Source organism: Chelonoidis abingdonii, chromosome 1 (genome assembly GCF_003597395.2).
Source record: "Chelonoidis abingdonii isolate Lonesome George chromosome 1, CheloAbing_2.0, whole genome shotgun sequence".
NCBI lineage: Eukaryota > Metazoa > Chordata > Testudines > Testudinidae > Chelonoidis > Chelonoidis abingdonii.
In genome coordinates, this window is record NC_133769.1 from 204,578,656 (window position 1) to 204,599,329 (window position 20,674).

Consider the following 20,674-nt stretch of genomic DNA (forward strand, 5'->3'; position numbering starts at 1 on the left):
CTGGATGTTTGTTGCCACTATTTCTTATGTTTAACCAACCATCTTACATTCATGCTGATTTTTAGTTCTTCCTTAATTTTTCCTCTATTTCTTCACTTTTAATTTCTTCTAGGCATGGGTAATCAAATAAATAGAATTCATACTGCAAATAAATAGAATTCATTCATTGTTAGTTGGTAATAACTAAAACAGTAATCATCCATTTGCAGTATTGATTAACAGCTTTCACATTCACTACAGTTAGAATGAGAAAATCATCTAATGAAATCAACACTGAGGACCAAAAATTGAAAAATAATAAGCTCTAGCCAGCTCTGTATAGCACCATGTGATCAGAAGTGCTACAACCTTCCAGAAGTTCTAGCAAACCAGATCCCACGGTCAGTTCACAAGTCCATCCACTTTTGTTTCTATAGCATCCAATGACAGTTGATTCCACTCACTAGCCATGTCCCTCTCTGAAAGCTCTGACTCCACCTGTTTCCTGTCTCCAAATTTCTAGACAGTTTAGAAATGTTCTTAGTGTTTCCTAATAGACAAAAAAGTTCTTTAAACATTTTAGTATAAAGTTTTTATTCTCAGATTGAAATTCGAACTTGATGTTTCCAGTATCAAAACACTTTCAAATGTGTTATGATTACGTAAATAATCCAGAGTGATATAGACATTCAAAAACTGAAAAAAGCATGAAATCCCTGCCCTCCTCCAAAAAAACCCAATTAAACCTGATAATCCCCCCCCCCCCAAAATAAACTTTACTGGATTAGTAAGGGGGAGGGAGTTCTTTAAAAGAAGGTATATTGTTCCAGCTTTATCACATGAAGTACACATTTGAAAATGTATCAGAAAAGATGATACTCAACTGACAGTGCCTAGAAACAGCTCCAGCTTTCAATCTGTAATGCATATAGAGAATTATTTGACTGTTAAGTAACCAAAGGTATGTATTACCATAACCCAATATATTATGTAATATGCACTCATTGACAATTATCTTAAAGAAGCGTGCAATATACCATACATTGCCACATACACACTGAGCTTGTTTTTTTCCTGTACATTTATTTTTAGTCCTTGGCAACACATCGTCATATTGTTTCATTACTGTGGAAAGGAGCTGGGAAATTACAGTAGTTTTTATGGGAACAGTCCCGTTGCAGTGAACAGCAGCTAGTTTTCCTGGGTGCTAATGAGGCCTATCAAGAACATATCACAATTTATAGCAGTTGTGATGAAGATGGTGTGCATTTAAGGTGGGATTTTCAAATGCTCACAACACACTGGCATAACTCTACTGCTATTGAAATCAGTGAAAGTTTCACCATTGACTTCAATGAGGAGCAGAGTGAGGCCAAAGCTGAGTGCTTTTGAAAATGCCACCTTACAGGTTCTGCTCCCTCCCAATGAGTTGAAAAGAAAGACTTTAATGCCCTTACTGAATTCCCTGCCATACTAAAAATCACTGACTGCACTCGTGTCCCTTTAGCTTTTCACACACACAGCCGAACGCTGAGGTGGTTATGCAGGGATACTCCCGCTGGCTTCAATCAGAGTTTCCCTGAAAAAAGACTGATTGTGTCTGGCCCTTCTGTGGCAGTGCCTAGGACACAAGAAACTCTCCCCACACTTGAGCATCCATTTCTATTATGGGGGCTTAATTGCTGGCTATTTACAGAGGGGTTATTGATTTGGTCTCTTCAACAGTTCAATTTTTTATAAAAGCTTTTCAGTTCTTGTGTAATGGTTTACCTGACACTTCTTTCCCCACTGGAGAATGCTGATACTCACTGTAAATGAGAATGTTTTTACAAGTGGACCACATTTACAGTGGCATTCCTAAATTTAAAGTATTTCGTCAGGTACATAATATATGTGTATTTATTATGCTAATAACTACTTGCAGTGAAGTTTAAAATGTGTTATTAGCCTCAGTCTTTCTGGCATATGGCCCACAGGCATTGGCAATCGTGTTGCTTGAGTTATGAATTTTCTTTTCATTTTTTTTATAGTGAAATAGCTGCACAGTGTAACTTTTAAAGCTGAAGTATACTAAAAAGCAGTGATGCAGGTGAAGCAAACCGGGGGAAAGATGCAACATCTGGATATGGATTTTCTACAGCTAAAGAGCTGTAGTCTTTAGTTACTTTGAAAACCAGAATAACATACAAACCATATACAGAGGGCAGTAATGTTGTGACACATGAAATCCACAAACTGGTTTATGAACATGCATAAAGTTCAAATTAAAGTTACTCTGCAAAATGTACAGCATAATATCTATAGGGCTGATCCTACTCCCATTGAAATCAAAAGTAGAGCTGGTTGAAGATTTTCATTCAAAACTTTTTTCGATGAAAAATTGCTTTTGGAAATTTTCCACATTTGAAAAAAAAAATTGCCCCAGTTTTCGGTGAAAACCCAGAGTTCTGTTTTCTAAATTCAGCTTCTTCTACCGGAGAAGTTCCCAGAATATGGTTTTCAGATTGCTGGTGAGCCATAGAGCATTTCAAGGTGGTCTGTGTTGCTGTTTCTACCATCTGTCAGTCTTCAAACTGTGAGGGTTGCAGCTAGTGGTAGGTGTTCCAGATGTTCTTTCTGACCAATTCAACCAAAAGCCCAACCCTTTTTCTTCTTTCTGCATGGCTTTGATGGCTTCAGGTCTGACATGACAGGTGTTTCTTTGCTCTAAATTCAATCTTGTGGAGATTTCTGGACAGCCCCAAACTAATAAGGTAACAAATGTGCAGGAGGACACAACCAATCTGCAAAGCAACCTGAAGAGATCAGAGCAAGGCTGGAGGAACTGGAACCAAGGAGAGGCATTTTGGTGCTAGGAAATGAAAAGTGCTATAGGAAACGAACAGCACAGATGCAAAATGGAGAGCCATAGTTAAGCGGCCATACTCATTGCGTTTAGACAAGTTTATTTTCATATTGTCTTTTTAATGCTGCCCTACTAATATGATGCAAAAAATCATTTAGCTGCTATAGAGAATGTATGGTTATCAAGATTGTGAAATGACGTGGTCTATACTAAAGGTCTGACACACAGGAAAGCTGGCAGGAAACTGAAGCTTCACCTACTGGCCCATTCACAGGACCTGGGTACAGCTCTGAAGGCAGAGACTCGTGTCTCATGACAGGGATCATTACCTATCAACTCCAGTGGCTACTTATAATAGTCCACGAGTGTGTCTCTGTCTTAAGGAAATGCTTCATAATATAGAAAAAGTTTGAAAGCCGTTGCTCTAAAGCATTAGCAATTGCCTCATAATTCTGGTTTTCAAGGCTTATTAATCTGCCTCACTTTTTGTCCTTGTGTGTCTTATACATAACTAACTCTTTGCGATTCACAATTCGAATGGATGAAAAAAATGGGCAGGTCACTGTAAAGGGTAAGTAAAGTATGGGATTATTCGGTTAGCTTGCCCTTTTCTCACACTGGGAACACGGGAGAGATTGAATGAAACTGACATGCATTAGCAAGCCTGCCTAATTGAGCACGAAATGTTTGCAAAGTAACACTCTCCCAAGCCAGATATGGATTCCAAAGCACTGCCATTAACAACTGTTGATCAATATAAATGATTATGGCATTTTTAAAATAAAATTGATTGTCCTTGACTGAAGTGGAAGGGATAACTCCCATATGTCATGAAGAATGACTATCCAGCTCCATATGAAACAGAGTTAGTTAAATGACTTCATGTTTTTTACTGATGCTGCAGAGGTCTTTTAGCTAAATGCCGTACAGTAGACTTGGAAGTATTGATGATGATGAGCTTATGGGTGAAATCCTGACCCCATTGATGTAGACGTGGTGGCAAATGAGGACAAGCGCAGGGGTGGATTTTAAGTAGCGGGTCGCAACTTTATTAAACTTAAGACAGGGAAGAGGGTGTTTCCACCCTGTTGGTCACCCAGATTCTCACCTAGCAAGTATTTTAAGTGGTTCCAGTATGGGGGTTACAGGTCTTCTACCTTATAACACATTCTCAGGGTAGACTCTCCTCAGCCTATCTCTAGAACTCAGCTTGCTCTTCTGAGTCCTACGACCCACCTATCCCCCTCCTAGGGGGACCTTGGCCCACAAAGGCTACAAGGTCTTCCTCCATCCCACAAGCACAAGGCTAATCAGTAAAATCCTAACTCTGTTAGTTCAGGGAATGGTTCCTTTTAGCCACACTGGGAACTGGCCGCAAGTTGCAACAAGCTAACATCCTTACCAAGTGCTATCATAATTATTCAATTCTATTCCTCTTTTACTTAAATGCACCTCCAGGGTGCTGCAAGGAAGGTGAAAAACTCCTTAGGTCTCTGCCAATTTGAACCGTCTGGGAAGAAAAAATTCCTTCCTGATCCCAAAACAGATGGTCAGTCAGACCTGCAGCATTGGCAAAACACAGCTCCAAGGCTTCGAGTATCAGATGGGGAGGGTGAGGCTGCTGGAATGGCCCCAACAGAGGTTCCATGTGGCCCACGTTAGAGTTTGTTAATGAAAGAGGAGGGTGAGGGATCAACCAGCTCCCTTCATGCCTAAGCCAGCTAATGAGTAGCTAGAGATTCTGTAGGGGAAGGGACCCCTACATTCCTTCAGTGTGTGTTTGCCTCCTCCATTCATCGGGGCATGTCCCAGCTGCTGATGTTTCCATCGAGTTTCCCACCTGCTGAGGCGGGTGGGTGGCACTGAAGTCAATGGAGCCATGATTTCTCCATATATATATTTAACAGATCAAATCAGCACACCTTGATACACAAAAGTTCTTTTCTTTTTAATGACCGTATTTCCTAGCAATGTCCTCACCAGTGAGATTTCAGTAGGGTATAGAGAATTTAAACGAGCTGATGGAACATTTAAATGAACTGAAAGCAGAAAATAGCTACAACTTTTCCCCCTTTCCCCAGGAGACCTTCTTGAGGAGTACTTTTTACAGGAAAAATGAGAGCAGTCAGTGTATATTGCATGTCTTCTTTCTAGCAACCTTTATGCCCAATTCAGATGTTTGTGGGAACTGCTGTATTGCAAACTACACAGTTTTCTTGGTGACGAGAAATACATCAGGTAGCTGAATGAAATGTGCTGCTTGTCAGAAAGAAAAAGAGGGAAGTTGGAAGTTTGACTTCAATGGAGTTTTGCTATTTATACCTGGAAGGAATTGTCCTTATATGTTCAGACATGCCTCCTTTATCTTAATGATAGAACAGCAGCAAAAGAGCTGAAGTAAACTGAGAATCAGTACAAGGAGGTGCTGCAGTTGGTTATTGATGAGAACAAGAAAGATTGTAGATAAGATCAGAATTTAGAGTCTTGCTATAAGGATTACCTCATAAGAAAGTGAAAGATATTTAAAAAACTATCCATACCTACTTTGTTTAGTTGACAAACAGCGATCGTAAAGTTAGGACCAATCTGCAAAAAGTAGAGATATTAGCTGAGATTTTTAATGACATGCAGGCAATGTTCCCTCAAATTTTTTCCATCCATGTGTGGAATGAATTTTGTTATGTGCAACATGAATATCGAGGTAATGTGAGGATGTGCGCCACCAGTAGAAACAAAAAACTTAGATATAATATATATTTTTAAAAGTTTTATTTATATATATATAATCGACTGGATAGCGTAGTGGTTAAGAGCGCCGCCCTTTGATACAAGAGACCGGGGTTCAAATCCTGATTGGTACCCAACTTTCCAATAGGGGTCCTTGGGCAAAAGACCCCCTAATGCTTCACCTGCCTACCTCAAATATGAGAGTGACACGAACTAGGAGAGTCATGCCGGCTCGGACGTCGCCCGGATTAACGGGTCGCGTCAGATTTGAGGAACCATAGGACAATTGACATAAGGTGGGCACTGGACAAACCATCATGGACGAGACAAGGAACCTGGAATTGATGAGAAGCTACTTACAACAGTAGACTAATGAGAGGGATATATGAAACGTATGAGGGGACTGTGGGATGGAATAGAAAGACCTGCAATCCACACTTTATGAAGAAACATGGTTACCAAGCTTCAAATAGTAAAGAGGAAGACTGCTCTCAACAGCTTGAGATAGACAATCCCACATTACATTCCAGACTCAAGAAAGACTGGAAAACAGATGATGTTGCAGCCCACAACTGAGACTGAAACTCACTGCCACCCCTCCATTTGCAAAAGCACAGGAACTGGATAGAGGCATAAGATCATGGTGGAACTAGCTACAGTCAATCCTTGGGACCCAATTACCAGGCTCAGTGGAAGAAAGTACCATTCAGCATAGTATGTTAGAAGATGCAATAGAGCCCTCATAACAATTCCTAACTACCACCATAGACTTTCAAACAATGAACTGGTTAACGCTACAGCCTCTGTAATCCTGGAGAATGCTTGGCTACACGATCAAGAAGAACAACAGTATGTACCACCCTGAAATGAGGTTGGAGGATAGATTGCAGGCGACTTGGAAGAGAAGTTAGTCAGCTGGGGACCTACAGAAGGGTGTCTAGAGATTAAGATAAGAACTCCGCTATGAAAAATACAGGGCCCTGACTCATCTGGAAGCCCTAGAGACAGATAAACAAGACGCACAGCATGGCTACCAGGGCTCAGGAGATTTACATAGAGAGCAGAGGCCAAAAAAAGTAAAAGCCCTGTTCTCCAAAAGAACATCCAAGGTTTTTGTTTTATTTTTTCCCCAAATTTTTTTTTTTTGCTAGTGCAACAACACAATAACAGCAGAGCCAACCAGCAGCAGAACCCAACAGACTGGAAAGACATATGGAGAAAGGAGAAGCTCATTAACACCAGCACCAAGTGGCTTGCAACACCTGAGAACAGAGCCACGCGCAATCTCCAGGAACAGAAACCACAATCACCGTCAACAGTAGAAGAAGTCCAGCGCGGGTCAATAACATGAGAGCTGGACAGGCACCTGGACCAGACACGATCACACCTACTGGTAAAGGAACTAACAGCAGTGCCATGACGCCTAGCAGCACAGAGAACATCTGCTAGCAGCAGGTCCCAGCCGCAACTGGCTTACCAAGGAAGGACACGTGCTGATCATGGAAAGATCCCCTGAAAGGGACCAGAACCGTACCAATAACCTGCCTCCACAACATTGGAAGTCATCAGGCATTCATAGCCGCCAAGTCTACGAGGACCATATGGCCATACATGAGTACAGCTCGCAAGGGAATTTGGGACAACACAAGTTGCTCATAGATACAACAGTCGCTCAGATCTAGACCAGACCAATCTGAGCACAGGCCTGGATTGGACTACAGGAAAAGCCTAGATCAAATGCCGCACCGTGGTATCTTCGTGGAATGTTCTGGCGCTATCAAAGTCAACAGGACACTGAAGGACCTTCCTTCAAGAACTCAATGGATATGGAAGACAACACTGAAAGTCAACTCAGGCAGCTTGCACAAGGTGGCCATCCAAGTGCGGCACTATACCAAGTGATGATGCACTGTCCCACTGCTGTTCTGCATAGGCTTAAACCCCCTCAGCCAGATAATCACAAGGACTGGATACGGGTTACAGTTCAGGAGGGAATACTATCAGCCACCTCTCTATACAGTGGATGCATCAAGCTGTATGCTAGAATATGAACGGACATTCGACTCGCTAATCACCTGAAGTGGATCTACAGTTTTGAGTATAGCGGGAGATGTCATTCGGATGGAAAGGTGGCGGGATGGCTAGTGAAGAGAGGAGTAGTCAAGACTGATGGTGAACTACGCGGCCACATAGCGAATACAGGACCAGCTTATCAAGTACCATCGGGGTTCCCACATCAATGGCAACCACGTATGAGCAGCAAGGAAGACACAGCAACATCCAAGTATCACCAAAGGATAAGACAGGTTTGAAAAGCCAGCTTCAGTGGAAGAACAAGATCTCACGCTATCAACAGAACTGCGCCCTGGGTCATCAGTACCCTGCGGTATATAGGAAGCTGGCAAAGGAGAACATGGAAGCTGTCCGATGTGAAAGCCCAGAAGCTCCGTCACAATGCACGGAGTTTTCCACCCAAGTCCAACACCCAGGAGGCTTATACCAGCCGGAAAGAAGGCGACGGGGCTGGTGAGCGTCAAAGCACTGTTCCTGGATGAAACCCGGAACATCCAGGAGTACATCAGTAAGATGGCCCCAAGATGAGCTGCTGAGAGAATGCCTGAGGCAGCAGCAGACATGGAGGAAGACAAGCAGAAGAAGTGCCATGGCAGACACAGACCCTGCATGGATGTACCATCGACAGATAGCTGATGGCTGACATTGGGAATCCTACCAGTGGCTGGAATGAGCTGGACTAAAAGACAGCACTGAGGCACTGATCATAGCGGCGCAGGAACAGCATGAGCCAGATCCATTGAAGCAGGGGTCTACCACACTAAAGAGGACCAAGGTGCAAACTGTGCAGAGAGGCCTCAGAGACAGTCCAACACATAGTGCGGATGTAAGATGCAGGCAGGACAGCAATACACTGAACGGCACAACCAAGTGGCTGGCATTGTGTAGCAGGACATCTGCACAGCGTATGGGGAGACCTACCAAGACCAGATGGGAGATTCCACAGAAATTGTGGAGAATAGTAGGGCTAAGATTCTGTGGCTTCCAGATCCAACAGAACAGGCAGGGTCATGCAATCAACCAGACATCGTGGTAATAGACAAGGAGCGAGACAGCGGTGGTGATAGATATAGCAGTGCCAAGTCACAGCAACATCAGGAAGAAGAATATGAGAAGCTGGGAGAAGTACCAGGGCCTGAAGAGAGGAACTAGAGAGGATGTGGAAAGTGAAGGCCAAAGTAGTCCCGGAGTGTGTGGTAGGGCACTCGGGGCTGTGACTCCTAAGCTGGTCGAGTGGCTCCAACAGAATCCCAGTTAACAACATCAGAGCTCTCTGTCCAGAAGAGTGCAGTGCTAGGAACAGCTAAGATACTGCGCAGAACCCTCAAACTCCCAGGCATCTGGTAGAGGACCCGAGGTTGAGGAAGACACATACCACCCATAGGGGTGAGAGGGGAATTTTTTTTATGGAAAAAGAAAGAATGGATAATTAACAAGGTGCACTGCTTAAGATGTTTATTTAATATGAACTCAAATAAAAAGAAAATTAACACTGCAACATTTTCAGTAGCCTTTTAGAATCTTACATGTATCTATTCCTTTGAGGCATAAAACAAAATTATCCATTTTCTTGACATAAGAAACAAAATATTTTATCATTAGTATTGATGCATGAAATAAAATAATTGTTATGCTTTCTTTATGCTTGAAATACGTCGACCTCTACAGGGGCCTCACAAACTCTGCCGCAAGGGGTTTGGCATAAGAACGGCCATACTGGGTCAGACCAAAGGTTCATCTAGCCCAGTATCCTGTCTTCTGACAGTGGCCAATGCCAGGTGCCCCAGAGGGAATGAACAGAACAGATAATCATCAAGTGATCCATCGTTTGTCACCCATTCCCAGCTTCTGTCAGACAGAGGCTAGGGACACCATACCTGTTCATCTTAGCTAATAGTCATTGATGGACCTATCCTCCAAGAACTTATCTAGTTCTTTTTTGAACCCTGTTATAGTTTTGGCCTTCACAACATCCTTTGGCAAGGAGTTCCACAGGTTGACTGTGCATTGTGTGAAAAATACTTCCTTCTGTTTGTTTTAAACCTGCTGCTTATTCATTTCATTTGGTGGCTCCTAGTTCTTGTGTTATGAGGAGTAAATAACACTTCCTTCTTTACTTTCTCCACACCAGTTATGATTTTATAAACCTCTGTCATATCTCCACACTTAGTTGTCTCTTTTCCAAGCTGAAAAGTCAGTCTTTTTAATTTCTCCTCATATGGCAGCCATTCCATACACCTAATCATTTTTGTTGCCATTTTCTGAACCTTTTCCAATTCCAATATATCTTTTTTGAGATGGGGTGACCATACTGCACGCATGGATTTATATAGAGGCAATATGATATTTTCTGTCTTATTATCTATCCCTTTCTTAATGATTCCCAACATTGTTTGTTTGTTTTTTTGACTGCCACTGCACACTGAGTGGATGTTTTCAGAGAACTATCCACAATGACTCCAAGATCTCTTTCTTGAGTGGTAACAGCCAATTTAGACCCCATCATTTTATATGTATAATTGGAATTATGTTTTCCATTGTGCATTACTTTGCATTTATAAACATTGAATTTCATCTGCCATTTTGTTGCCCAATCACCCAGTTATGAGAGATCCTTTTGTAGATCTTAGCAGTCTGCCTGGGACTTAACTATCTTGAGAAATTTTGTATCATCTGCAAATTTTGCCACCTCACTCTTTACCCCTTTTTCCAGATAATTTATGAATATATTGAAAAGGACTAGGCCCAGTACAGACGTCTGGGGGACACCACTATTTACTTCTCTCCATTCTGAAAACTGACCATTTATTCCTGCCCTTTGTTTTTCCTATCTTTTAACCAGTTACCAGTCCGTGAGAGGGCCTTCCCCCTTATCCCATGACAGCTTACTTTGCTTGAGAGCCTTTGGTGAGGGACCTTGTCAAAGGCTTTCTGAAAATCTAAGTACACTATAGCCACTGGATCCCCCTTGTCCACATGCTTGTTGATACCCTCAAAAATTCTAGTAGATTGGTGAGGCGTGATTTTCTTTTACAAAAACCATGTTGACTCTTCCCCAACAAATTATGTTCATCTATGTGCCTGACAATTTTGTTCTTTACTATAGTTTCAACCAGTTTGCCTGGTATTGAAGTCAGGCTTACTGGCCTATAATTGCCGGGATCACATCTGGAGCCCTTTTAAAAATTTGCATCACATTTGCTATCCTCCAGTCATTTGGTACAGAAGCTGATTTAAATGATAGGTTATAGACTACAATTAGTAGGTTTGCAATTTCACATTTGAGTTCCTTCTGAACTCTTGGATGAATACCATCTGGTTCCAGTGACTTATTACTGTTTAGTTTGTCAATTTGTTCCTAAATGTCCTCTAATGATACCTCAATTTGGGACAGTTCTTCAGATTTGTCACCTAAAAAGAATGGCTCAGGTTTGGGAATCTGCCTCACATCCTCAGCTGTGAAGACCGATGCAAAGAATTCATTTAGCTTCTCTGCAGTGGCCTTTCGTCCTTGAATGTTTCTTTACCATCGTGATCATCCAGTGGCCCCACTGGTTGTTTAGCAGGCTTCCTGCTTCTGATATACTTAAAAAAAATTTTGCTATTACTTCTTGAGTCTTTTGGCTGTCTGTTCCTCCAATTCTTTTTTGGCCTTCCTAATTATATTTTTATGCTTCATTTCTCAGAGTTTATGCTCCTTTATATTTTCCTCACTAGGATTTAACTTCCACTTTTTAAAGGATACCTTTTTGCCTCTGACTGCTTCTTTTACTTTGTTGTTTAGCTACGGTGGCACTTTTTTGATTCTCTTACTTTGTTTTTTTTAATTTGGGATATATATTTAAGTTGAACCTCTATTATGGTGTCTTTAAAAAGTTTCCATGCAGCTTGCAGGGATTTCATTTTTTGCACTGTACCTTTTAATTTCTGTTTAACTAACCTCTTCATTTTTATGTAGTCCCCCTTTCTGAAATTAAATGCTACAGTGTTTGGCTGCTGTGATGTTTTCCCCACCACAGGGATGTTAAATTTAATTATATTATGATCACTATTATGAGGCAGTCTAGCTATATTCACCTATTGGACCAGATCCTGTGCTTCACTTAGGACTAAATCAAGAATTGCCTCTCCCCTTGTGAGTTCCAGGACTAGCTTCTCCAAGAAGTAGTAATTTAAGGTGTCAAGAAATCATTTAAGGTGTCGAGAAGGGATAGGTTTGGGGATTTGAAGGGGCACCCCCAGCCCCAGGGTTAGGGCAGGGAGAGAGGACTCCCCCGGTCCATTCTCCCTGCAGCAGCCCTGGAGCTGAGAGGGACAGGCATCTTTCCCCGTAACAGCCCCGGAGCTGGATGGAGTCCTCTCTTCCCGCAGCAGCCCCGGAGCTGGGAGAGTCTCTCCCTGCTGCAGCCTCAGGGTTGGGGGAGCAGCGTCTCCTCCGCCACAGCCCCGCACACCCCAAGCTCCCCCACCAGCGCCCCCTACGTCATCCCACTGCCATCTTCCAGGTCCACCTGTGGCTACGCCCTCTGTGCTGTGTGCATGCCTGCGCAGCTCTGCTAATTAAGTGTGCGGCCCTTGGTAGGCTCTTGTGTGGCCGCACACCTTAGAGGGAACACAGCATGCAGGTGAGTTAGACATAGAACTTCCATACATTTTAATGCACTGCTGTGAAGAATCCCAACTATTGGTTATTACACATGTATCTAATTATAGGAATGTTTCTGTAGCTTTTGATTTTAAACTAACAAAACTTCTAGGCCACTGAATTTAGCATTTTCTAGTCTTATCAGCTAACTCAATCTCCATCTTCTCTCTGAATTTTCTCATAGACTCATTATTATTTAATTGTATTATTTATTTGTATGTATTATGCAGAAGGTCAGACTAGATAATCATAATGGTCCCTTCTGGGATTAAAATCTATGACTCTTAGTGGCTTTAGGTTCTTGGAAGCCTTCAAGCAACTCACACTTTCAATCAAGTTTCCTGTAACTAAGGAGGGTCTCAGGTTAGGTTTCTGGGCCATCACCAAGCAACTCTTTGAGACCCGTTAAAGTAGCTTCTCTTTATTTTCTTGTCAGTCAAACCCCTTTCTTGGTGATTATCACATCTCACTAGGACTGCCAGTGAATTACGAATATGTCTTGCAAGGAGCCATTCTTAGACCTTTTTCCAGATACAAGAATTGTATAGACAGCACCTGAATCTTCACCCAAGGACTGTTCTCCCTTCCACATCAATCAGGAGATCAAAACAGGATTTAAATAATGCATAGGCCTTATGTTTAGGATGAAATTTGACAGGTTTATTTTCAGCTGGGGAGTACCTTTTTAGGGAAAGTTTGAGCCCAATTGGTTTAGCCTTTCTCAAGAACAGTGGATCAAAGCAGGGCTCAACACTCCTATGAATGCAGGTGGATAGGGAGGAAGGCAAGGCTCCTGCATCAGTGCACATATTACATAGTACAGAGTGTTGTAAGGCTGTTTAGCACATAATGGAACTTGTTTTCCAATTTTCATTTTTAAAAACTTAGGAAATTGCAGACAAAAAAATAATATTCAGTTTGCAAAGGAGGGTAACCAGACATCCCGATAAAATTGGGACTGTCCTGATTTTGAGGAGTTTGTCCCACATCCCAATCAGAGTACGGTCGGGATGCCATTTGTCCTGATATTTTGTTTCCTGGTCTTTGGCGGCAATTTGGCGGAGAGTCATTCAATCGCGAATGGTCTTTGGTGGTATTTCAGCAGCAGATGCTTCTGTCTTTGGCGGCAAGGTTTGTTACCCCCCACCAAAATACCACCGAAGACCGTCCGCAGCTGAAGAGCTCTCCACCAAATTGCCATTGAACTCCCTGACAGGTAAGTGTAAAAAAAAAAAAAAAAAAAAAAAAAAGGAAAACGCCTCTTCCGCCCCCCGTGGTGGTCCCGATATTTTCCCCTTAACATCTGGTCACTCTATTGCAAAGTGAAGCACTCAAAAAGAAATGGCCCTCTTTTGCTCATGCATTGTAGTTTAACGTTCAGTACTATTTCTTAACCAATGTACCATAATATATTGCCATTCTTCTTTATAAAACCATAGTAACGTTTGTGGCACGCTGTTGCAATGATTACTATCATACTATTTCTGTAATTCTGAGTGCTTCATCATGCAACCTTATTGTTCTTTGAGGACAAATTAGTAAACATACTTAGAGGTTAATTGTAGCTTTGTATCAGTTACCATTTGTGGTCAACATGTTTTTGTGCTGTCCAAGCAAAAGACCAGGAAGCATATTATGACTTGGAGACTTATGATCTGCCTACTGGTTTCTCCCAGCCCTTTACCTGACACAAGTACATCTTTCTCATGGCAGTGCAGCTGCACAAGCTGGAGCATTGGGGAAGGAGCCAAGGTACCACAGATTTCCACTCTCTCCCTGCCCACCAATTTGGGTTGGGAATAGAGTGACCCCACAAAACATGTTCCTCCCTTGGGCCATGACCCAAAGAGGCATATCACAATCGTGTGACTCATCCCACAGGTTTCAATAATACCAGTTGTGTCAAATTTCTTCTCATGAGCATTTCTAATTCCTCTTGTAATTTCAATTTCTAGCATTGGTATAGAAGCAGTGAACATTTGGCTTCTCTTCAGGTCCCTTGTCATCTTGATTTAATTTTCCTGTGACACCTTCCATTTGATACACTATCTTTGCCCCCTCAACACTGACCCTTGCTATAGTTTAATGCCTTCCAGACTAGTCTATCTTCACTGTCATCCAAAAGATTTGTTCCCCTACTACTGAGATTGAATCCATCCAAAGTGTACAGCTCCTTTTTCTCATAAAAGGTAGCCCAGTGATCCATGAAACCAAACCCCCTACTTCATATTATTTACCTGGAAATCCCACTGAAGACAATGGGACTTACTTCTTTAAGGCTATTGGGAATTCACTCAGCTGCTAAGATCTTAGAGCAGTGCATCATTTTACATGTCATGGGACCAAATCCTTCCCTTGTCTGTGTATGTACAACTGTTGTTCACTTCAGTGGGAGCCCTTTGTGCACAACTGAGGGCAGAATTTGCCCCAATATATATGTTGCAACAGCTTGGCATAATAGGAGGGTAAGTTGTAATTAAAGGCAGCATGAATTCAAATTTAGTATTTATATTTTCCTTTTTCAATTGAAACCAGACCTTCTATATCATTTGTATAAATTGGGATATCTTTTTAAAACAATAGTAAAAAAAAAAAAGGGGAGGAGGGAATTCATCCCGTTAGCATGGAATGAGATCCATTGGGCCATAACACACTGTGAAATAAACCATTCCTCTCTTTTTATTGACATCAGAGCAGTTCCAGACTTTTTGCCAGGAGTTTACAAACTGTTCTTACTACTGACACACATTCCATTTGTCTGGGAATTTGTGCAGTAAAAATAGTACTACACATTAGTATTCCCACTGCACAAGCATCTTGGCAAGTGGAATAATTTATTAGTATATAGTAAACATACTGCATAGCTCATTTCCTGTACTTGGACTTGTATTCATGACTGCACAAAACCCTTGCTCAAGGTTTATATCATAATTGCTTGGCTGGACCCATTGTAATGTGCATACAGTAAAATCTCCATAATAAACATCTTTATGAAGCTACCTCTTGTCTTAAAAGACCATCTCAAAGACTCCCCTAATGTACTAAGCACAATTCTGCTCCACCTGTTAGAAAACCACCTGTGTCAAACAACTAGTTTTGCTCTGTCCCTGATGTGGTTACTTAAGATAGGTTTGTTTAATAACAAAGTCCCTCTGCAAAGCCTGGGTTTCACATAATATACAATATCTACAGCAGGGAAAGCTGAGTGCATGAACCATATATGAAAATACGATTTTTGAAAAAAAATCAAGTTGATGTTTGGCCAGCAGGGCTATCTAATATCAATTTGAAAGATAAAGTTATTATTTTTTCCAATCAAGCGTCTGTTTAAAATAATAATGATCATAATAAATTGTACCTCTGCAGAAAACATCCATGTCAAATTTCAAGCCAAATGTGAATAAAAATGGCTGATCAGCCTCTTAAAAAAAAGGGTTTATAGTGAAAACACTGGAAACTTGACAGAATCTGATGTTGTTGCATCTGATGAAGTGGGTTTTAGCCCACAAAATCTTATGCCCAAATAAATATGTTAGTCTCTAAGGTGCCGCAAGGACTCCTTGTTGGTTTTTTTTAGAATCTGAGCTGTGGAGGTGCTGCCAGGTGACACTAATTACAAACAGGCTTTTTGCCAAGTGAAGTACAGCAAGTTCAGTTGACTCTCAGGTGTGGAGAGTGTTTTTCTTAACCCTATTAGCTGTTAGTCTTTTGGCTCATATGTTGCCCAAGTGGGGTTAACAGAAAATTACTGCTTTTATTCTTTGTGACAGTTTTGTACTGTGCATTACATGTTGTGTTGGCCTTTATTACAACGTAATGAAGATGGACATTTTTATTTGCATGTATTGTGGCACAATTTCATTTTACCATGATTTTAAATGTAAATTGCGTTCAACCAGTGTTTTGGCCTTGGCTTTACTTCTGACTCTGTCCAGCAAGTGTCACAATCAATGGTACAATCCATGTTTTTTGGAATTGGACGTATCCCTATGTGTTTTGGAAGTTGGCTTGATATGTGCTTTCTTTGTCAAGGCCTGATCAAAATCCCACTGAAGTAAATGGAAACAACTGCTGTTGACTTCCGTGAGCTTTCAGTCAGGCTTCAACTACAATAAAGTAATATAACTGAGAGACTAAAAAATTAATACCTTTGATTACTCTTTGAAATTTCTGGGACAAGATAATAAAAGGCATTATTGTAATCAAGATAATAAATAGCATTGTACTGTGGTAGATTCTGACATTTGTTTTCATTCTGAATCAGAACAAAAAGTCAAAATGTTGACATTTTTCTTGGAACAGAAATTCCAAGCAATTTTGATTAGGAAACATCAGAATGTTTTGTTTCGATAATGTTGCATTGTTTCATTATGACAGTGTCCTAGTATTTTGTTTGGACAAGGTCAAAACGTCATAGCACAATATCAAATATATCTATAATATGAAATATAATCTTATAATATTATATATCATAGTTTAATGTGTTAATATATAAACAACAAAATAATAAAATCAAACCTAAATGTTTTGATGTTTTTGAAATGAAATGAGAAAGTTGAATGAATAATTTAGTCCAAATCAACGTTATCCTGAAATGTTTTGACGTAGATGAAACATTATTTTTCAGTGGAAAATTGTTCCATTGAAAAAATTTCAACCAGCTCTACTGTTAGCCCTTTATTGTTTGTGAAAGCAGATTTTAGTATTAGAAACTTGATAAAAATACAAACGTTACTTTTAATCAGAACTGACCACATCCACAGCTTAAGGTTGTTGACATCACATAGGGAGAAATTTTCAGCCTCTATAATACTACACATTTCTTTCTTTCTTTCTTTCTTTCTTTCAGTTTCAAAGCAAACAATTTCAAGTTGTTTCTCTGCATAAATAAACAATGGTAAACTTTGTGCCAAAACTTTCATAAATTATGTATTCTTTAGCTTAGTTTTATGTCATACACCTCCATTACAGAGCAGTTCTGACTCACAGGTGAATCTTGAGAAACTCACACATAGTCATTTAATCTGTAGCCACTTCGTGAAGCAGATGTCAGAGAAGAAGCATGGTTTCCCTTGTAGGCAGTTGGTGGTCTATATGAGGGAGCAGCCCTTGTTGTGCTCCTTGGTTGTGGCAGGTAAGGTATGTTGTTCCCAGTACTCTGGCATGATGCACACAGTAGAGCTCCGCCAAGTATAGTCAAAGATGCAGAGAAAAAACTGAGGTAAAGAGCTTGCCCTATCTCATACTTCATCCCATTGGGAAGCATGGGATTGTAAAAATCTGTAACCACATCATTAGTAGTCCAAGAAACAGGAACCAGGCATATGAGACCAGCCAGGATGAAAAAGATTCCACCAGAGACAGCGAGAGAACTTTTGGCAGAGACCCCTTTGACACATCGAGTGCAGTGCATGCCAATAACAGACACCACACATGCCAGTGTGGAAATAACACAGGAAATCACCATCATGGCACGAGCTGCTTGAAGGTCCCGAGGCAGTGCAAGCTGAGACTGATGGACCTGGCACTGGTAGATGCCAGTGCTATGCCAGACACACTCCATCCAGAGCCCTTTCATGTATGCCACAGCTGTTACAATATTGGTGCCTACATGTGCCATCCTCCACCAGTGAGGCAGAATAGTAGCAACTAAGGTTCCAATTAGACCAAAGAGACTTAGTAAGAAGCCCAGTAACTGAACAGCCATGCTTGCCATGTTAATGTTTGTCCTAATTATTCCCTTCAATAATGTATCTCTGGTTGGCTTCCTTCTGAAAACACAAGCCTTTCCTGGGAGATGTGCAACAGTTTTACTCTGACACCTTCTGGACTCCTAATAAAAGGTAATTGAGGAAAAAGAAGTTAAATATTACCTAAATGCATTATTTCTCTAACCAGTAAGATGCATTTCAAGGGCAATTAGCATAGTTATGGCAGTTAATGATATTTTGTGGAAGCAGTGGGAAAGTAAGCTTCCCTCTTCACTTATGTAAACAGGCTTCCATGGCCTGTTGGTAAAAAAATTACAGCAAATTATGAAATTGAAAAAATATTTTAAAATAAAATATTCTTCTTCCCAAAAGACTCCTCAGAGAAACATGACTTCCTTTCTAAAGTAGAAAATTAACAAGTGTTAACACTTGGATTTATAAAGCAGACATCTGAAAGCTACTTTACATGATGAAAACATTCCCAAAAGGTCGTAGCAGGACTACAAAAACAATAAGGGTATATTTGCTCAAACTAGAGAGCAGAGAGAGTGATTTAAAATCTGTGGAAGAGGATAACAAGTATTGGATTAAAGTTTCCTTCCCTATCCTAGTTGCCAGTATTTCTTGAGGTTTTATTTTAATAAAGCAACTCAAAAGTGAACAACTTTCATTAGTCCCTACGGAGCCTAAGTTTATTACTTCAGTTTGTGGGCTACATGACAGCATGTTAAACCAGATGTGCATCACCGCATCTTCTGAGGATCAATGCCTCGCCGTTTTAGAAGAATATCTCATAACAATTTCTAACATAAAAAGCCCTTGCAAGAAATAGGAACTCTTCCTCCTGGATAAATCTTAGTTACAGTTATCTATACTAGATTGCTGCCTTATAAAATCAGTATTATCTGTGGGGGCAAAATCTTTCTATGTTAATATATAAAGTGCTCATGCATCAAAGTCCAGCTAAAAACTCAGAAACAGAAGCAAATTTACATCCCAGTCCTGCAAAGATTTACAGGCGAGTCTCATCTTAGGTGAGGGTTCCATTCCGCGGTTAGCGCGTAAAGTGAAAACCACATATAGTCAAATTTACATTGAGTTGAATGGCGGGCGGAATCGCCCACACTACAGAAACAGTATTTAAATTGTTATTTTTCTCTTTTTTCGTTTGTTTTTGCTGACCGTGTAAAGCTGAAATCGTGCACGTTAAATGTGCGTAAGATGCAACAGACCTGTATGCACCGGCTGAACTCGTATTTAAAAATAAGAATGTGTGTAAGTATTTGGGGGACTGGGCCTTAAAGGGTACATGCACACAAAAAAATGATGGGTCAGACTAGTTACCAAAGTATACAGGACTCTGAAGACTCTTTGGTATAAAGGAATAACCGTGCTTTAATGTGGGGGCTTTTGTGGTCGCGGCAGAGCTCTGGGAGAAAACTCTCCCAGCACTCTAAAAAACCCACCTCTTTGAGGGGTGTAGCTCCCAGCGCTGGTGCATTGTCTACACTGGTCCTTTACAGTGCTGAAACTTGCTGCACTTGGGGGGAGGGGGGGTTCTGAGAAAGTTGCAACGCTGTAAATTGGCAGTGTAGACAAGCCCAGAGAGTCAAAAAATCAGTACTGATTTGCACCCCATCCACTCAAACAAAAGGTGGGATTAGGTGGTTTAGGGAAGCACAAAGGTTGCAACAATGAAGAATGAGACAAGGTGGATGAGGTCTGGGTTGAAGAAGAGCGCTGTGGAGACCTCTCTTTCACCAACAGAAGTTGGTCCAATAAAAGATACTACTTCACCTGTGCTATCTCTCTCATATCCTGGGACTGACACAGCAACAACAACACTGCAAACAACAATGAAGATGGTGAGATAAACTCACTGGTATACATGTTAGTTCTTTTTTTTGATTTTTAGTTTATATATTAATCCACAGATGTAGAGTGGGAATGAAGGTGATATTAATTGACATCAGTGGAAAGTTAACTGGCAAATTTAGCTTGATGGTTTGAATATAAAAGCAAAACCAAAGAAGAGCAAAACAAAACAAAAAAACCGTGTTTTTGCTTGACTACTTTTAGGAAGTGTTTTACTGTTTGTAACTTCTATTATGGCTGTATGACCTTTCAGCTCCACCGTGCCTATTTTTTAAATGACAACGGACTGTTTTATGTTGTTGCTGAGTAATCTTCTTGATTTACAGATAATGATAAAAGTCGCAACATTTTGTTTAGAAACTCCTCTCAGCATTGTTCCTGCTGAATGTTTCTGCATCTCGCTACATGATGTCAGGTGGGATCATGCCACAGATTTCTTTCTGTCTGTCACGGTTGACTGGACGTACTGTGCCATAACAGGATATAATCCAGGGTAAAGCAGAGCATGTAGCAAGTTATAGGAACAAACGGAAATCTCCAGTAATACAAAATACAGCTTGTTCAGGCAAGAAAAACTTAAATGCCATATTTCCAATTTTTCTTTCTGTGCAATATTCTATTATTTCTATCCATTCATTTTTTTTCCTATAATACTTATTGTAGTACCTGAGAATTCCATCTACATTAAATAATTTATCTTCAGAACACCCCAGGGGGTCAGGAAGTGTTGTTATCTCCATTTTTAGATGGAGGATTGAGGCACAAAGGGGCTAAGTGACTTACCCAAGGTCACACAGGCAGTCCGTGGCAGAGCTGGAA

At 40.8% G+C, this 20,674-nt stretch overlaps 1 protein-coding gene across 1 annotated transcript; it reads right to left on the minus strand.

Annotated features, from left to right (window-relative positions):
• Nucleotides 1-17,274: 17,274 nt before the first annotated feature.
• CLDN14 (claudin 14) lies at nt 17,275-17,985 on the minus strand. The gene has a single exon (XM_032789821.1). It carries the CDS (start codon nt 17,983-17,985, stop codon nt 17,275-17,277), a length of 711 nt encoding a protein of 236 aa, XP_032645712.1.
• Nucleotides 17,986-20,674: the final 2,689 nt, after the last annotated feature.

Bases quoted from the DNA above. Each gene is read 5' to 3' on its own strand.
- CLDN14 (XM_032789821.1), bottom strand. From the start codon at position 17,985: ATGGCAAGCATGGCTGTTCAGTTACTGGGCTTCTTACTAAGTCTCTTT.